The 16,837-nt window shown below is 40.4% G+C and overlaps 1 protein-coding gene across 2 annotated transcripts in view; it reads right to left on the minus strand.

The window, feature by feature from the left end:
• Positions 1-16,837, minus strand: part of LOC123549123 (ubiquitin carboxyl-terminal hydrolase CYLD-like) — a 158,056-nt gene that overhangs the window by 26,405 nt on the left and 114,814 nt on the right. For both annotated transcript variants that reach the window (XM_045336961.2, XM_045336960.2), the window contains 2 exons: positions 12,612-12,747; positions 2,575-2,683 (listed from right to left, as the gene is read on the minus strand). In XM_045336961.2, coding sequence (XP_045192896.1) covers positions 2,575-2,683; positions 12,612-12,747 — 245 coding nt within the window. The remainder of the gene's footprint in view (positions 1-2,574; positions 2,684-12,611; positions 12,748-16,837) is intronic.

Genomic DNA, 16,837 nt, shown 5'->3' on the forward strand with positions numbered 1-16,837 from the left:
ACCGGACATTCCCATCAATGCACTATCATGAAAAATGATCTTTTACGTCTAAGTGTGACCTTGACCTTTGAGCTATGGACCTGGGTCTTGCGCACGACACGTCGTCTTACTGTGGTACACATTCATGCCAAGTTATTTGAAAATCCATCCATCGACGACAAAGAAATGGACCGGACACGCCCATCAATGCACTATCCTTTAACGTCTAAGTGTGACCTTGACCTTTGAGCTACGGACCTGGGTCTTGCGCACTGCACGTCGTCTTACTGTGGTACACATTCATGCCAAGTTATTTGAAAATCCATCCATCGATGACAAAGATATGGACCGGACACGCCCATCAATGCACTATCCTTTAACGTCTAAGTGTGACCTTGACCTTTGAGCTACGGACCTGGGTCTTGCGCACTGCACGTCGTCTTACTGTGGTACACATTCATGCCAAGTTATTTGAAAATCCATCCATCAATGACAAAGATATGGACCGGACACGAAAATTGCGGACAGACCGACAGACCGACAAGTCAGACAGACGGTTCAAAAACTATATGCCTCCCTTCGGGGGCATAAAAATATTGTAAGTGAACAAAGGAAGGGTCTGCCAAATAAATCTGTTGACATAAATGAAATTTCAGATCAGTATCTTCATTAGTTACGGAGATATACCCATTTTAATTTAAAATAAAGGGAGGTAATTTGACATAAAATCAGTCCATAGTTATCTACCCTGATTGGCTCAGTCCAACTAATGACAATAATGAAATTTCAAATAAGTCCTATAAGAACTTACTGAAATAAATCCATTTTGATTACAATCAGGGGAGGTAATCAGATATAAAATAACTCTGAACCTACCCTTGGATCTGATTTGTCATAGAATCCAAGAATTATTGTTGTTGAAGTTATTTTGGAAGTTTGTATCAAATAAAACCATAAATGAAGTCTCTATATGGCTGCAAAAGCCAAAATAGCCAATTTTGGACCTTTAAGGGGCCATAACTCTAGAACCCATGATGAAATCTGGCCAGTTCAAGAAAGGAACCAAGATCTTGTGGTGATACAAGTTGTGTGCAAGTTTGGTTAAAATCGAATCATAAATGAAGCTGCTATTGTGCAGACAAGGTCAAAATAGCTTATTTTGGCCCTTTCAGGGGCCATAACTCTGGAACCCATTAAGGGATCTGGCCGGTTCAACTAAGGAATCAAGATCTTATGGTGACACAAGTTTTGTGCAAGTTTGATTAAATTCAAATCATAAATGAAGCTGCTATTGTGCAGACAAGGTCAAAATAGCTAATTCTGGCCCTTTCAGGGGCCATAACTCTGGAACCCATAAAGGAATCTCGCCAGTTCAAGAAAGGAACCAAGATCTTATTGTGATACAAGTTGTGTGCAAGTTTGGTTAAAATCAAATCATAAATGAAGCTGCTATTGTGCAGACAAGGTCAAAATAGCTAATTTTGGCCCTTTCAAGGGCCATAACTCTGGAACCCTTAATGGAATCTGGCCAGTTCAAGAAAGGAACCAAGATCTTATGGTGATACAAGTTGTGTGCCAGTTTGGTAAAAATCAAATCATAAATAAAGCTGCTATTGTTCAGACAAGGTCAAAATAGCTAATTTTGGCCCTTTCAGGGGCCATAACTCTGGAACCTATAATGGGATCTGGCCAGTTCAAGAAAGGAACCGAGATCTTATGGTGATACAAGTTGTGTGCAAGTTTGGTTAAAATAAAATCATAAATGAAACCACTATCGTGCAGACAAGAAATTGTTGACGCACGCATGGACGGACTGACGACGGACGAAGGGTGATCACAAAAGCTCACCTTGTCACTATGTGACAGGTGAGCTAAAAAGTAGCTTTTGGCCAAAGGCTCTAGACCACTGCGCCACCGTGGAAATTAAGTAAGTTATCCTGACCTTGCACTTGACCCCAATGACCCCATATACAATCCCTATAGGCCAAGTTTAATTTCAATACAACAAGCAAACTTAAGTTCTTGAGCAGAAACATTTTTTTCTATTATTAGCAACAGTGACCTTGAACCTAGTGACCTCATATGCAATCCCAAACTCTGACTCTATGTAAGCTACCTATATTCCAAGTTCGGTTTCCGCTCAATAACTATCAAATGGAACAGATATTGAAATTTATCTTGCCTCCTACAAGTTTCTTGCATTTTTATTGGTCAATAGACGTCACGTGGAGACAGGATATATTCCATATCCTGCTAGTACATTTCAGATATGAATTTTGATTTAAAAAAAAATGGGTGCCGCTGTGTTAATTTACAAAATATTAGATAATAGCGTGTAAGTAAAGGGTAGTCGGCAAGATAAAATTGTTACACAGCTTGTTGGTGACAGGATACGGGATATACGCTGTCTCGAAAATCCATATCAGGCTCGAGCTTCGCACTCGCCTGATATGGATTTCCTCGACAGCGTATATCCCGTATCCTGTCACCAACAAGCAGTGTAACTAATAATATCTTATATCATAAGTAGAAAAGTTCTTACTAGTCTAGGCTAAAAACATGTAAGTGTAAACAATTGCATTGATAAGTTTTTACCATTTTCTAAAACGTCTGTAATATCAAGCTCTAGACTAGGCAGTATGCGTTTGTACATCTTATAATCTTTTCCAAATCTTGGCATCTGAATGATCAAACAAGATGGCACCTGAAATATAATAGGAAGGAATACTGTGAAATCATTTTTGTTTATGCAGGATGAATTTTCACGTATTTCATGCTACGAATGATGCGCGAATTTAAGACCGCGCTATTATTTAACAATTTAGTACAGAGTTATGCGAAATGATTTCCTGTCCGAAATATAGGTATGTTATAAGACCTGTGTATTTCAAATTTTCTCAAAACGTCACAGTTTATCGGCAGTTGATATTAAATTTGTCTTTTATTTATCTGTTTTTACCAAAATATATTACGAAATTTGATTTTATTATTATATTGTTAGGCACGTCAAGGAAACGGAATTAACAATTAATTCTAGTTGAAGATATATTTATTTTTATAACAAAATGAACTGATGGACAGTATGGATGAACTACAGTACACATCCAAAGATTACTATAATATAGGGTTATATGTATTTACTGAAAATCCGTTAAGGGTTATAATAAAATGTTGTTGAGAGTTCTTTGGGCGTTTATATATCGGAATTATCGATATTTTTCAGTTGAAGATCTATTTATTTTTATAGCAAAACGACTCAACGGAATTGACGGACAGTATATATGAACTACAGTACACATTCAAAGTTAACTATATAGGGTTGTACGTATTTACAGAAAATCCGTTAGAAGTTAAAATAAAATGTTCTTGAGTGTAAACTACTTTGAGTAATGTTTATGTGTCATAGATTAGTGTTATTTCTAGAGCGACGCAGCGGGGCGCCCCGCCCTGCCCTTTTTTACTGCCGCCACGCTGCCCGTAAATTGTGCCCTGTTGCCTTTGATCTTATGCTAAATCCCGCCAAATTCCTTGTTGACATGCCTCGGCGATTTTTTGATCAGCAAATTACGTCACGGCGAGTGCACACAGGTAATGAGAATCAATGAAGTGTTAAAACAAATTGATAAAGAGTATGGATCCTGTGAAATGTCAAAAAAAGCGTGCGTAAGCGGCCAGCTGATTACCGAGCACGTGAAAAGTGCCCTAGATTTCTTTGGGCAAAATTTAAATTAGACCGTCGTTTAGTATAACAAGTATATATCAATGCAGTGTGATTCTACTGTAATTTAAACTAGAAAATGCACACATTTTAATGATTATCGAAAGTAAAAGAAAGTTTAGAATGTCCGTTCACGAGTCTTATTACTCCCGATGTCGTATGCATTTTTCCATATTTCCTTCAAAAAAGCTGACAGTCGGTGTATTTTTTATGATGAGAAACATCAAAATATGTGGAACTATCTCTGGTTTACCGAAGTGGGTCATTTAAACTGAGTAAAAACTACTTTCAGACAATATTCCGAAAGTGTACCAGTATCCGGATAGTATATTTTGGATATGCGACTTAGTAAACTTTAACCTTACTGTAATAGCACTTTTCTGTTAATGAAATATTGATGAAAGACCTGATAAATACATTAGGACTTTTGATAATTATCAGTTTACAATATGACCTGAAACAGACCTTTAACTATGTTGTTTACAACATGATCTTGGTTTCAAGATTAAGCTTATATTAAGGCCCTCCACTATTTCACATTCATATGAATAAGCTGACATTCTTGGTGACATTTTTAAGAGAAAGGCTTGAATGGTTAAACCTAAACTATAAAGTAAGTAAAAAGCCTTTGTAAACTTTGTTACTAGTTTTGGGAAGATTTAGCACTTTATTCTGTGACATTTCTTTTAAGTGTGCAATAAAGATAAATGGAATACATATTAACTATAGACATCTAGAAATGCAACTACTGCTATGGTAACTTTCACATCTAATAGGGCACCCTGCCCCTTTCGGACAGCACCCTGCCCCTTTTTGGCAGCACCCTGCCCTTTTTGAGCTCTAGAAATAACACTATAGATTTCTTACGGTTTTAGCAGATTTTTGGGTCCAGTGTCTTAGTTTTTATCTTTGTTTGTTTTCCGTGTTTAACGGATTGGAAGCTAGTAATGAACAGTTCGGGCCTGAATTTATAGTTTCCCGTGTAGAAATCTTTGAAAGAAGGTGTGTTGCTGCTAGCCAATGATTCTGCAGTTCCTCTCCCGTTAGCCAATCGCTGGATGCCGTCAGATCAGTTACTCAGCAATTCATCCACCGTACAAGACAAAGATCCGTTAAATGCAAATATAGTTCCGTAAAATGTCTCTGCGGATCCGTTGACTCTACAAAATGTCTTATTCTGGTTTAGTTAGGATAGCGAAAGGCTTTAGAAACCCCGAAGCAAATATCACAGTTCTTCTCTTTATTTTCCGTCCATTTCAGGTGATTGAAACGGTTTTGTATAATAGAAATAAGCATTTATCATATCCGATCGGAAGTTGTCTGTTCAACGTAAATCAGTTAGTAATATCTTAATTTTAGACGAAATGAAGTTACTTGTAATGCAAAACATGGATGTAATGCACGGAGATGTATTGTTACCATACAACAGTATCATATTTTAGTAATAACAGTTCTGATATATGCATAAGAATTATGAATGTTATCCATTTTCACGACCAGGAAGGAAAATACTGGTTATAGTTTTCCTTTATGTATTGCTTCTACCGTCTGTTTATACATGTTATGATACATGTTCATTTAAAACAGTGATGCTGGTGACAGTGATAGAAATTTAATGTTTGTCTGTGATAATTGTATGTTTGTAATATCTTAAAATATAGTATTATCATTGACTTTAAATTAATAATTGCTATTTTGATTCGTTTTAATTAATCTTATTTAAAATATTTTATATTTAATATTTTATTTCAACTTGTATTGTAAAACGCCATTGAATATGTTTTAAATGTAGAAATAGGCGTTTAAGCAAATAAACCAGTTTCAGTTTCAGTTTCAGTTTCAGATAATGACTGTAAGCATAAATTCAAGCCCATTGAATGTTTATGTCCACGAATTAAATAAGAATCTATTGTGATTGTCACAGACACATAAATAAAGCAGGGTGGGGTATCTCATATAGCAATATTAATTGGTTATTCTTTACGAATGCTTCAGTTATTTACGCTATTTTATATCGTTGCCATCTTCTTACCAATGCTACAAAATATTTATCATTTAAGCCTTGACAAAAAACTATGTAAATATTTGAATATAATGGCGCAGTTTCGTAATCATTCTCTCCTACCATTGTTGTTTCTGAGTAATTGGACAAGCGCCATTCATAATAAGACTTCAAACTCCTTTTATTTTAATCAATCCTTTGATACTCTAAAACACTTTACCTAACGATAGTGTCAGTTAACAACAATTATCAGTTGGACTGTCATATTGTTTTTTATCAAGGTCATAAACATGCCGCTTTTATTGACAGGCGGTACATAATAGTGACACGTGTGAAGCTAGCTATTTCTGAAAAATAAATTTTTTAAAAATCTAAGATAAATTGAAAATGCGCGAATTAAAGTCCCCGCGAAACTGTCTTTTTTGCCGTTTTTGCGAAATTTCATGCCAGCCAATTTAAATGATTTCACATTATGTGAAAAGCACTTGTACTTGCATTAACAATTTCTCATTTTGATATTTTTCAAACTAAACGGAACAGAAAATGGTAATTTTTTGTAACTAATGTACAGCCAAATATAAGTCTACCATTAATTTTTAATACTAGAATGTTGAAGCCCAAAGGGCAACAATGTCAAGCCCATTATCTGTTGACACATTGCCTCAAAATAATTTGAACAATCTTGGTAGAGGATCACACAAGAACCATTTGTGTAAAACTATTTTAACAAAGCAGTCTGAAGGACAGCTATATCCGCTGCCGCTGTTATGGATAGTGAGGGTTGATAGTATTGGGTGGAAGCATTGACGTTGTTAATAATATTTTATAGTGCATGTTTGTCGACATAAATGAATTTGAAAATTCTTCAAGGGGTTTAGGAGATACAGAGCAGACACAAAATGGAACTCGAGTTGTGACCTTGGCCTTGAGCCAACTAAGCTGCTTCATAAGATCAACTTGATTAGGTGATCAATTGACCTAAGTATCATGAAAATCCTTCAAGAGGTTTAGGAGATACAGAGTTCAAACCTTTGACCTTGAGTTGTGGCCTTGACCTTCAGCAGACATGGCCGACTTATGCGTTCTGAACATCATACTGATGAGGTGATTATTGGACCTAAGTATCATTAAAAGCCTTCAAGGGGTTTAGGAGATTCAGATCGGACACAAAATGGAAGGCTCAAACATTTGACCTAAAGTTGTGACATTCACCTTGGGCAGACATGGCTGAATCATGAGTTCTGCACATCGCCTTGATGAGGTGATCATTTGACCAAGTATCATGAAAATCCTTCAAGGGGTTTAGGAGATACAGAGCAGACAAAATATAGAATTCTCAAACCTTTGACCTTGAGTTGTGACCTTGACCTTGAGTAGCCATGACTGAATCATGAGTTCTGCACATCCTCTTTTGATGAGGAGATCGTTTGACCCAAATTTCAAGAAAATCATTCAAGGGGTTTAAGAGATACAGAGCAGACACAAAATGGAAGGCTCAAACCTTTGACCTTGAGTTGTGACCTTGAGTCGACATTAACTTGCTACCCCTGGTTCATGCAGGGAGGAGGATGTTGTCATGTTGTCATTAGCTTCCTACTTCCTATGTGGATAGGGGATGTTGATATTCAACTTGCTTACCCTGGTTCATGCAGGGAGGGGGATGTTGTCATTTACTTGCTACCTCTGGTTCATCCCGGGAGGGGGATGTTGTCATTAATTTGCTACCCCTGGTTCATCTGGGGAGAATGATGTTCTCATTTACTTGCTACTTCTGGTTCATCCTAGGAGGGGGATGCTGGCATTAACTTGATACCTCTGGTTCAGGCGTGAAGGGGATGTTGTCATTAAGTTCCTACCTCTGGTTCATGTGGGGAGGAGGAAGTTGTCATTAGCTTGCTAACTCTGGTTCATGCAGGGAGGAGGATGTTGTCATTAACTTGCTACCTCTGTTACATCTTGGGAGGAGGAAGTTGTCTTAATTTGCTACCTCTGGTTCATCCAGGGAGGGGTATGTTGTCATTAACTTGCTAACTGGTTCATGCTGGGAGGAGGAAGTTGTCATTAATTTGTTACCTCTGGTTCATCCAGGGAGGGGGATGTTGTCATTAACTTGCTTCCTCTCGTTCATGCAGGGAGGGGGAAGTTGTCATTAACTTGCTTCCTCTGGTTCATCCCAGTAGGAGGATGTTGTTATTAACTTACTACACATAGTTCATGCGGGGAGGGGGATGTTGTCATCAACTAGCTACTTCTGGTTCATACAGGGAGGAGGATGTTGTCATCAACTAGCTACCCCTGGTTCATGCAGGGAGGAGGATGTTGTCATTTACTTGCTACCTCTGGTTCATGTGGGGAGGGGGATGTTGTCATTAACTTGCTACCTCTGGTTCATGTGGGGAGGGGGATGTTGTCATTAACTTGCTACCTCTGGTTCATGTGGGGAGGAGGATGTTGTCATTAACTTGATACCTCTGGTTCATGTGGGGAGGGGGATGTTGTCATTTACTTGCTACCTCTGGTTCATGTGGGGAGGGGGATGTTGTCATTGTTGTCCTGTTGTCACGAACTTCGTACTTTTGGTTCATGTGGGGCGGGGGATGTTGTCATTGTTGTCCTGTTGTCACGAACTTCGTACTTTTGGTTCATGTGGGGCGGGGGATGTTGTCATTAAGTTCCTACCTCTGGTTCATGTGGACAGGAGGAGGAAGTTGTCATTAGCTTGCTAACTCTGGTTCATGCAGGGAGGGGGATGTTGTCATTAACTTGCTACCTCTGTTACATCTTGGGAGGAGGAAGTTGTCATTAATTTGCTACCTCTGGTTCATCAAGGGAGGGGGATGTTGTCATTAACTTGCTAACTGGTTCATGCTGGGAGGAGGAAGTTGTCATTAATTTGCTACCTCTGACTCATCCAGGGAGGGGGATGTTGTCATTAACTTGCTTCCTCTGGATCATCCAGGGAGGGGGAAGTTGTCATTAACTTGCTAACTGGTTCATGCTGGAAGGAGGAAGTTGTCATTAATTTGCTACCTCTGGTTCATCCAGGGAGGGGGATGTTGTAATTAACTTGCTTCCTCTTGTTCATGCCGGGAAGGGGATGTTGTCATTAATTTGCTACCTCTGGTTCATCCAGGGAGGGGGATGTTGTCATTAATTTGCTACCTCTGGTTCATCCAGGGAGGGGGAAGTTGTCATTAACTTGCTTCCCCTGGTTCATCTGGGGAGGGTGAAGTTGTCATTAATTTCCTACTTCTGGTTCATGCGGGAAGGGGCAAGTTGTCATTAACTTGCTTATGTAAACTCTGATTCATGCAGGGAGGGGGATGTTGGCATTAACTTCCTACCTCTGGTTCATGCGGTGAGGGGGATGTTGTCATGAACTTGCTTATTTAAACTCTGATTCATGCAGGGAGGGGGATGTTGGCATTAACTTCCTACTGCTGGTTCATGAGGTGAGGGGGATGTTGTCATGAACTTGCTAATGTAAACTCTGATTCATGCAGGGAGGGGGATGTTGGTATTAACTTCCTACCTTTGGTTCATGCAGTGTGGGGGATGTTGTCATTAACTTGCTACCTCTGTTTCATCTTGGAAGGAGGAAGTTGTCATTAACTTCCTACCTCTTCTTCATCCAGGGAGGGAGATGTTGTCATTAACTTCCTACCTCTGGTTCATGCAGGGAGAGGGAAGTTGTCATTAACATCCTACCTCCGGTTCATCCCAGTAGGAGGATGTTGTCATTAACTTGATACCCCTGCTTCATACAGGGAGGGGGATGTTGTCATTAACTTGCTACCTCTGGTTCATGCCGGGAAGGGGATGTTGTCATTAACTTGCTACCTCTGGTTCATGCTACCTCTGGTTCATGCCGGGAAGGGGATGTTGTCATTAACTTGCTACCTCTGGTTCATGCCGGGAAGGGGATGTTGTCATTAACTTGCTACCTCTGGTTCATCCAGGGAGGGGGATGTTGTCATTAACTTGCTACCTCTGGTTCATGCCGGGAAGGGGATGTTGTCATTAACTTGCTACCTTTGCTTCATGCCGGGAGGGGGAAGTTGTGAATAACTTGCTACCTCTGGTTCATGTGGGGAGGGGAAAGTTGTCATTAACTTGCTACCTCTGTTACATCTTGGGAGGAGGAAGTTGTCATTAATTTGCTACCTCTGGTTCATCAAGGGAGGGGGATGTTGTCATTAACTTGCTAACTGGTTCATGCTGGGAGGAGGAAGTTGTCATTAATTTGCTACCTCTGACTCATCCAGGGAGGGGGATGTTGTCATTAACTTGCTTCCTCTGGATCATCCAGGGAGGGGGAAGTTGTCATTAACTTGCTAACTGGTTCATGCTGGAAGGAGGAAGTTGTCATTAATTTGCTACCTCTGGTTCATCCAGGGAGGGGGATGTTGTAATTAACTTGCTTCCTCTGGTTCATGCCGGGAAGGGGATGTTGTCATTAATTTGCTACCTCTGGTTCATCCAGGGAGGGGGATGTTGTCATTATTTGCTACCTCTGGTTCATCCAGGGAGGGGAAGTTGTCATTAACTTGCTTCCCCTGTTCATCTGGGAGGGTGAAGTTGTCATTAATTTCCTACTTCTGGTTCATGCGGGAAGGGGCAAGTTGTCATTAACTTGCTTATGTAAACTCTGATTCATGCAGGGAGGGGGATGTTGGCATTAACTTCCTACCTCTGGTTCATGCGGTGAGGGGGATGTTGTCATGAACTTGCTTATGTAAACTCTGATTCATGCAGGGAGGGGGATGTTGGCATTAACTTCCTACTGCTGGTTCATGAGGTGAGGGGGATGTTGTCATGAACTTGCTAATGTAAACTTGATTCATGCAGGGAGGGGGATGTTGGTATTAACTTCCTACCTTTGGTTCATGCAGTGTGGGGATGTTGTCATTAACTTGCTACCTCTGTTTCATCTTGGAAGGAGGAAGTTGTCATTAACTTCCTACCTCTTCTTCATCCAGGGAGGGAGATGTTGTCATTAACTTCCTACCTCTGGTTCATGCAGGGAGAGGGAAGTTGTCATTAACATCCTACCTCCGGTTCATCCCAGTAGGAGGATGTTGTCATTAACTTGATACCCCTGCTTCATACAGGGAGGGGGATGTTGTCATTAACTTGCTACCTCTGGTTCATGCCGGGAAGGGGATGTTGTCATTAACTTGCTACCTCTGGTTCATGCCGGGAAGGGGATGTTGTCATTAACTTGCTACCTCTGGTTCATCCAGGGAGGGGGATGTTGTCATTAACTTGCTACCTCTGGTTCATGCCGGGAAGGGGATGTTGTCATTAACTTGCTACCTTTGCTTCATGCCGGGAGGGGGAAGTTGTGAATAACTTGCTACCTCTGGTTCATGTGGGGAGGGGAAAGTTGTCATTAACTTGCTACCTCTGGTTCATGCCGGGAAGGGGATGTTGTCATTAACTTGCTACCTTTGCTTCATGTGGGGAGGGGGAAGTTGTCATTAACTTGCTACCTTTGCTTCATGTGGGGAGGGGAAAGTTGTCATTAACTTGCTACCTCTGGTTCATGCAGGGAGGGGAAGTTGTCATTAACTTGCTACCTTTGCTTCATGTGGGGAGGGGAAGTTGTCATTAACTTGCTACCTTTGCTTCATGTGGGGAGGGGATGTTGTCATTAACTTGCTACCTTTGCTTCATCTGGGGAGGGGGAAGGTGTCAGTAGCTTGCTACCTCTGGTTCATGCGGGGAGGGGGAAGTTGTCATTAACTTGCTACCTCTGGTTCATGTTGGGAGGTGGAAGTTGTCAGTAACTTGCTACCTTTGCTTCATGTGGGGAGGGGAAGTTGTCATTAACTTGCTACCTTTGCTTCATGTGGGGAGGGGAAATTGTCATTAACTTGCTACCTTTGCTTCATGTGGGGAGGGGAAGTTGTCATTAACTTGCTACCTTTGCTTCATGTGGGGAGGGGATGTTGTCATTAACTTGCTACCTTTGCTTCATGTGGGGAGGGGATGTTGTCATTAACTTGCTACCTCTGGTTCATGCAGGGAGGGGAAGTTGTCATTAACTTGCTACCTTTGCTTCATGTGGGGAGGGGAAGTTGTCATTAACTTGCTACCTTTGCTTCATGTGGGGGGGGGGGGGGGGGGGGGGGGGGGGGGGGGGGGGGGGGGAGTTGTCATTAACTTGCTACCTTTGCTTCATGTGGGGAGGGGGAAGGTGTCAGTAGCTTGCTACCTCTGGTTCATGCGGGGAGGGGGAAGTTGTCATTAACTTGCTACCTTTGCTTCATGTGGGGAGGGGAAAGTTGTCATTAACTTGCTACCTCTGGTTCATGCAGGGAGGGGAAGTTGTCATTAACTTGCTACCTTTGCTTCATGTGGGGAGGGGAAGTTGTCATTAACTTGCTACCTTTGCTTCATGTAGGGAGGGGAAAGTTGTCATTAACTTGCTACCTTTGCTTCATGCAGGGAGGGGAAGTTGTCATTAACTTGCTACCTTTGCTTCATGTGGGGAGGGAAAGTTGTCATTAACTTGCTACCTTTGCTTCATGTGGGGAGGGGGAAGGTGTCAGTAGCTTGCTACCTCTGGTTCATGCGGGGAGGGGGAAGTTGTCATTAACTTGCTACCTCTGGTTCATGTAGGGAGGTGGAAGTTGTCAGTAACTTGCTACCTCTGGTTCATGCAGGGAGGGGGAAGTTGTTAGTAACTTGCTACCCTGGCTTCATGCGGGGAGGGGGAAGTTGTCAGTAACTTGCTACCTCTGGTTCATGTGGGGAGGAGGAAATTAAATTGCAAAAAAAGTTAATACTGGGAAGGAATCCACCTTGAAAGGAATACTGTATTGCAAACTCTGTATATAACTGGTAAACTGGAGCATTTAACTCGACCAAAGAAATTATGCTGCTGTGTAACCAAAAAAAAATACTGACCTCTTTAAGCTTGATACCAATCTGTAGAAATGATAGTTCAAATAATTGTTGTGTTGTTGGTAGAACTAGTCTTTCATCTTTCTCCATTATTAACTGGTAGAAATATGTATGTTGTGTTTCCTGATTGTCTTCAGCACTAAAAATACAACCAATTTTAAATTTAAAATTACTGATGTACAAGTAAACAAGAGAGCCATGATGGCCCTATATCGCTCACCTGAGTATAGTTGCTTGCTTGAACAAATTTCTTTGCTTAAGCTTCACTAACAAAAACTAGGTGAGTAGGTCATGGTTAAGATTATTCAAGATAACTACTGAAATTTATTTTAAAAATTAAACTGGTGGTCCAAATTTCTTTGCTGTAGCTTCAAAAACAAGGAAGAAGGTCAGTAGTTCTGGGTTAAGAATATTAAAGATTGGTATTGAAATCAGTATCAAAAGTTATAAACGTGGTCCAAATTTCTATGCTGCACCTTCAAAAACAAGAAAGTAGGTCAGTAGGTCATGATTAAGACAATTCAAGATGAATATTGATTCTGTATCAAACATTATGCTTGTGATCCAAATTTCTTTGCCACTGCTCAACAAGAGGGTCGTTATGACCCTCGATCACTCACCTGAGTAATATGAGCTACATGTTTCAAATGTCAAACTGATGCTAACATATTAAGAAAGTAGATCAGTAGGTTACATTTATGGTCACTGAAAGTCAGTTTTAAGATTTGCGTGCAAAACTTACATGTCATCCAAATTTCAAGGCTGTATCTTAAACAAGAGGGTCATGATGACCCTGGATCGCTCACCTGAGTAATATGAGCTACATGTTTCAAATGTCAAACTGATAATAAAATATTAAGAAAGTCAGTAGGTCACATTCATGGTCAACGAAATTCAGTTTTACCATTTGTGTGCAAAACTGTGTATGTCGTCAAAATTTCAAGGCTGTATCTTAAAAAACAAGAAAGTAAGTCAGTAGGTCAAGGTCACAGTCAAGTGACATCATATTACTTGGGGTCATCAGGTAATTATAATTAAACAGTCCTGGAAATAGGATCAGATGATTTTTTAAGTATTTTTGCTATATAACTCACATATTAACTAAGTGACCCCAGGACGGGGCCTCTTTTAACCCCAGGGGCATAATTTGAACAATTTTGGTAGATGACTACTAGACAATGCATCATACCAAATATCAAAAGCCTAGGTCGTATGGTTTCAGACAAGAAGATTTTTAAAACTTTTTCCTATATGAAGTCTATATAAAACTTGGGACCCCCAGGGCAGGGCCTCTTTTCACCCAAGGGGTACAATTTGAACAATTTTGGTTGAGGACCATAAGACAATGCTACAAACCAAATATCAAAGGTCTAAGTGTTGTGGTTTCAGACAAGAAGATTTTTAAACTTTTTTTCCTATAAAAGGCTATGTGAAACTTGGGACCCCCGTGGTGGGGCCATATTTGACCCTAGGGGGATAATTTGAACAATCTTGGTAGAGGACCACTAGATGATGCTACATACCAAATATCAAAGCCCTAGGCCATGTGGTTTTGTACAAGAGGATTTTCAAAATTTTCCCTATATAAGTCTATATAAACCATGTGACCCCCAGGGCGGGGCCATATTTGACCCTAGGGGGAAAATTTGAATAATTTTGGTAGAGGACCACTAGATGATGCTACACACTAGATATCAAAGCCCTAGGCCCTGTGGTTTTGGATAAGAAGATTTTTCCTTTCGGTTGCCATGGCAACCAGAGTTCTGCATGGAATTAAATTCTTTGAACAATTTTGAAAGGGGACCACCCAAGGATCATTCCTGTGAAGTTTGGTGTAATTCTGCCCTGTGGTTTTCAAGAAGAAGATTTTTTTGGAATATGTTGACGGACGCACGACTGACGACGGACGACTGACGACGCACGACGGACTACGGACGACGGACATTGAGCGGTCACAAAAGCTGATCATGAGCCTTTGGCTCAGGTGAGCTAAAAAGAGGTTCATGATGACCCTTGATTGCTCACCTGAGTAATATGAGCTACATGTTTCAAATGTCAAACTGATGCTAAAATATTAAGAAAGTAGGTCAGCAGGTCATATTGATGGTCACTGAAAGTCAGTTTAAACATGTTTGACCTAGTGATTTCATGGAAACAAATATTCTGACCAATTTTCATTTAAATTGGAGCAAAAATCTCGAGTGTAAACAAGAGCTCATCGAACACAAAATGCCCCCCTTGATGCATTCAGTAATTGCACAAGGAACAGAAATTATTTGCTCAATGCAAAAGTTCTACTGTTCTGGTTCAATGTGACATTGACTTTTGACCTCAAAATCAACAAGGGTCATCTCCTGGTCATGATCAACCTCCCTATCAAGTTTAGTGATCCTAGGCCCAAGCATTCTCACGGTATCGTCTGGAAAGGGTTTAACTGTTCCGGGTCAATGTGACCTTGACCTTCAGATCTCAAAATCTATTGGGGTCATCTACAGGTCATGACCAACCTCCCTATCAAGTTTCATGATCCTAGACCCAAGAATTCTCAAGAAATTGTCTGGAAACGGTTTAAATGTTCTGGGTCACTGTAACCTTGACCTTTGACCTACTGACCTTAAAATCAATAGGAGTCATCTGCTGGTCATGATGAACCTCACTATCGCCTTTCATGACCCTTGGCCCAAGCGTTCTCAAGTTATCATCCAGAAACCATTTTAACTGTTCCTGGCCAATCTGACCTAGAACTTTGACCAAATGACCTCAAAACCAATAGAGGTCATCTGCTGGTCATGATCGATCTCCCTATTTTCTGATCCTAGGCCCAAGCGTTCTTGTGTTATCGCCCGGAAACCGTTTTACTGTTCCTGGTCATTGTGACCTTGAACTTTGACCTACTGACCTCAAAATCAATAGGGTTCATCTGCTGGTCATGACCAACCTCCCAGTCAACTTTCAAGATCCTAGGCCCAAGCAATCTTGAGTTATCATCTGGAAACAGTTTAACTGTTCTGGGTCACTGTGACCTTGAACTTTCACATACTGACCTCAAAATCAATAGGGGTCATCTGCTGGTCATGACCAACCTCCCTATCAACTTTCACGATCCTAGGCCAAAGCGTTCTTATCATCCGGAAAGGGATTGGTCTACATACAGACCGAACGACATCTGCAAAACAATATACCCCTCCTTCTTCGAAGGGGGGCATAACAAGTATTTTCTTTGATTTTACCTAGTGACCTAGTTTTTGATCCCAGATGACCTATATTCGAATCTGACCTAGATTTCATCAAAGCTATCACTCTGACCAAATTTCATGAAGATCAATTGAAAAATACAGCCTCTATTGCATAAACAAGGTTTTTCTTTGACTTGACCTAGTGACCTAGTTTTTAACCCCAGATTACCCATATTCGAACTTGACCTAGATTTCATCAAGGCAATAATTCTGACTCAATTTTATGAAAATCCAGTGTAAAATGCTGCCCCTATTGCATACACAAGGTTTTTTCTTGATTTGACCTAGTGACCTAGTTTTTGACCCCTGATGACCCATTTTCGAACTTGACCTAGATTTCATCAAGGCCATCATTCTGACAAGATTTCATGATGATCAGTTCAAAAATATAGCCTCTATCGCATACACAAGGTTTTTCTTTGATTTGAACTAGTGACCTAGTTTTTGACACCCAATGACCCATATTTGACCTTGACCTAGATTTCATCAAGGCTATCATTCAGACCAAATTTTATGAATACCCAGTGTAAAATGCAGCCCCTATTGCGTACACAAGGTTTTTGTTTAATTTGACCGGGTGACCTAGTTTTTTAACCCAGACTTCCCACATTCAAACTTGACATAGATTTCATACAAACATACATTCTAATCAAATTTCATGAAGATTCGGTGTAAAATGCAGTTCCTATTGCATACACAAGCTTTTTCTTTGATATGACCTACTGACCTAGTTTTTGACCAAAGATGACCCATACCCCGAACTTGACCTAGATTTCATCAGTCATTCTGACCAAAATTCATGAAGATCAATTGAAAAATACAGCTTCCATCGCATACAAAAGGTTTTTCTTTGATTTGACCTAGTGACCTAGTTTTTGATCCCAGATGACTCATTTTCAAACCTTGCCTAGATTTCATCAAGGTAATCATTCTGACAAAATTTCATGAAGATCAGTTGAAAACTAGAACTGTCACAGGAGTGACTCATACCCC

The sequence above is a fragment of the Mercenaria mercenaria genome, chromosome 6 (assembly GCF_021730395.1).
Source record: "Mercenaria mercenaria strain notata chromosome 6, MADL_Memer_1, whole genome shotgun sequence".
NCBI classification, from domain to species: domain Eukaryota; kingdom Metazoa; phylum Mollusca; class Bivalvia; order Venerida; family Veneridae; genus Mercenaria; species Mercenaria mercenaria.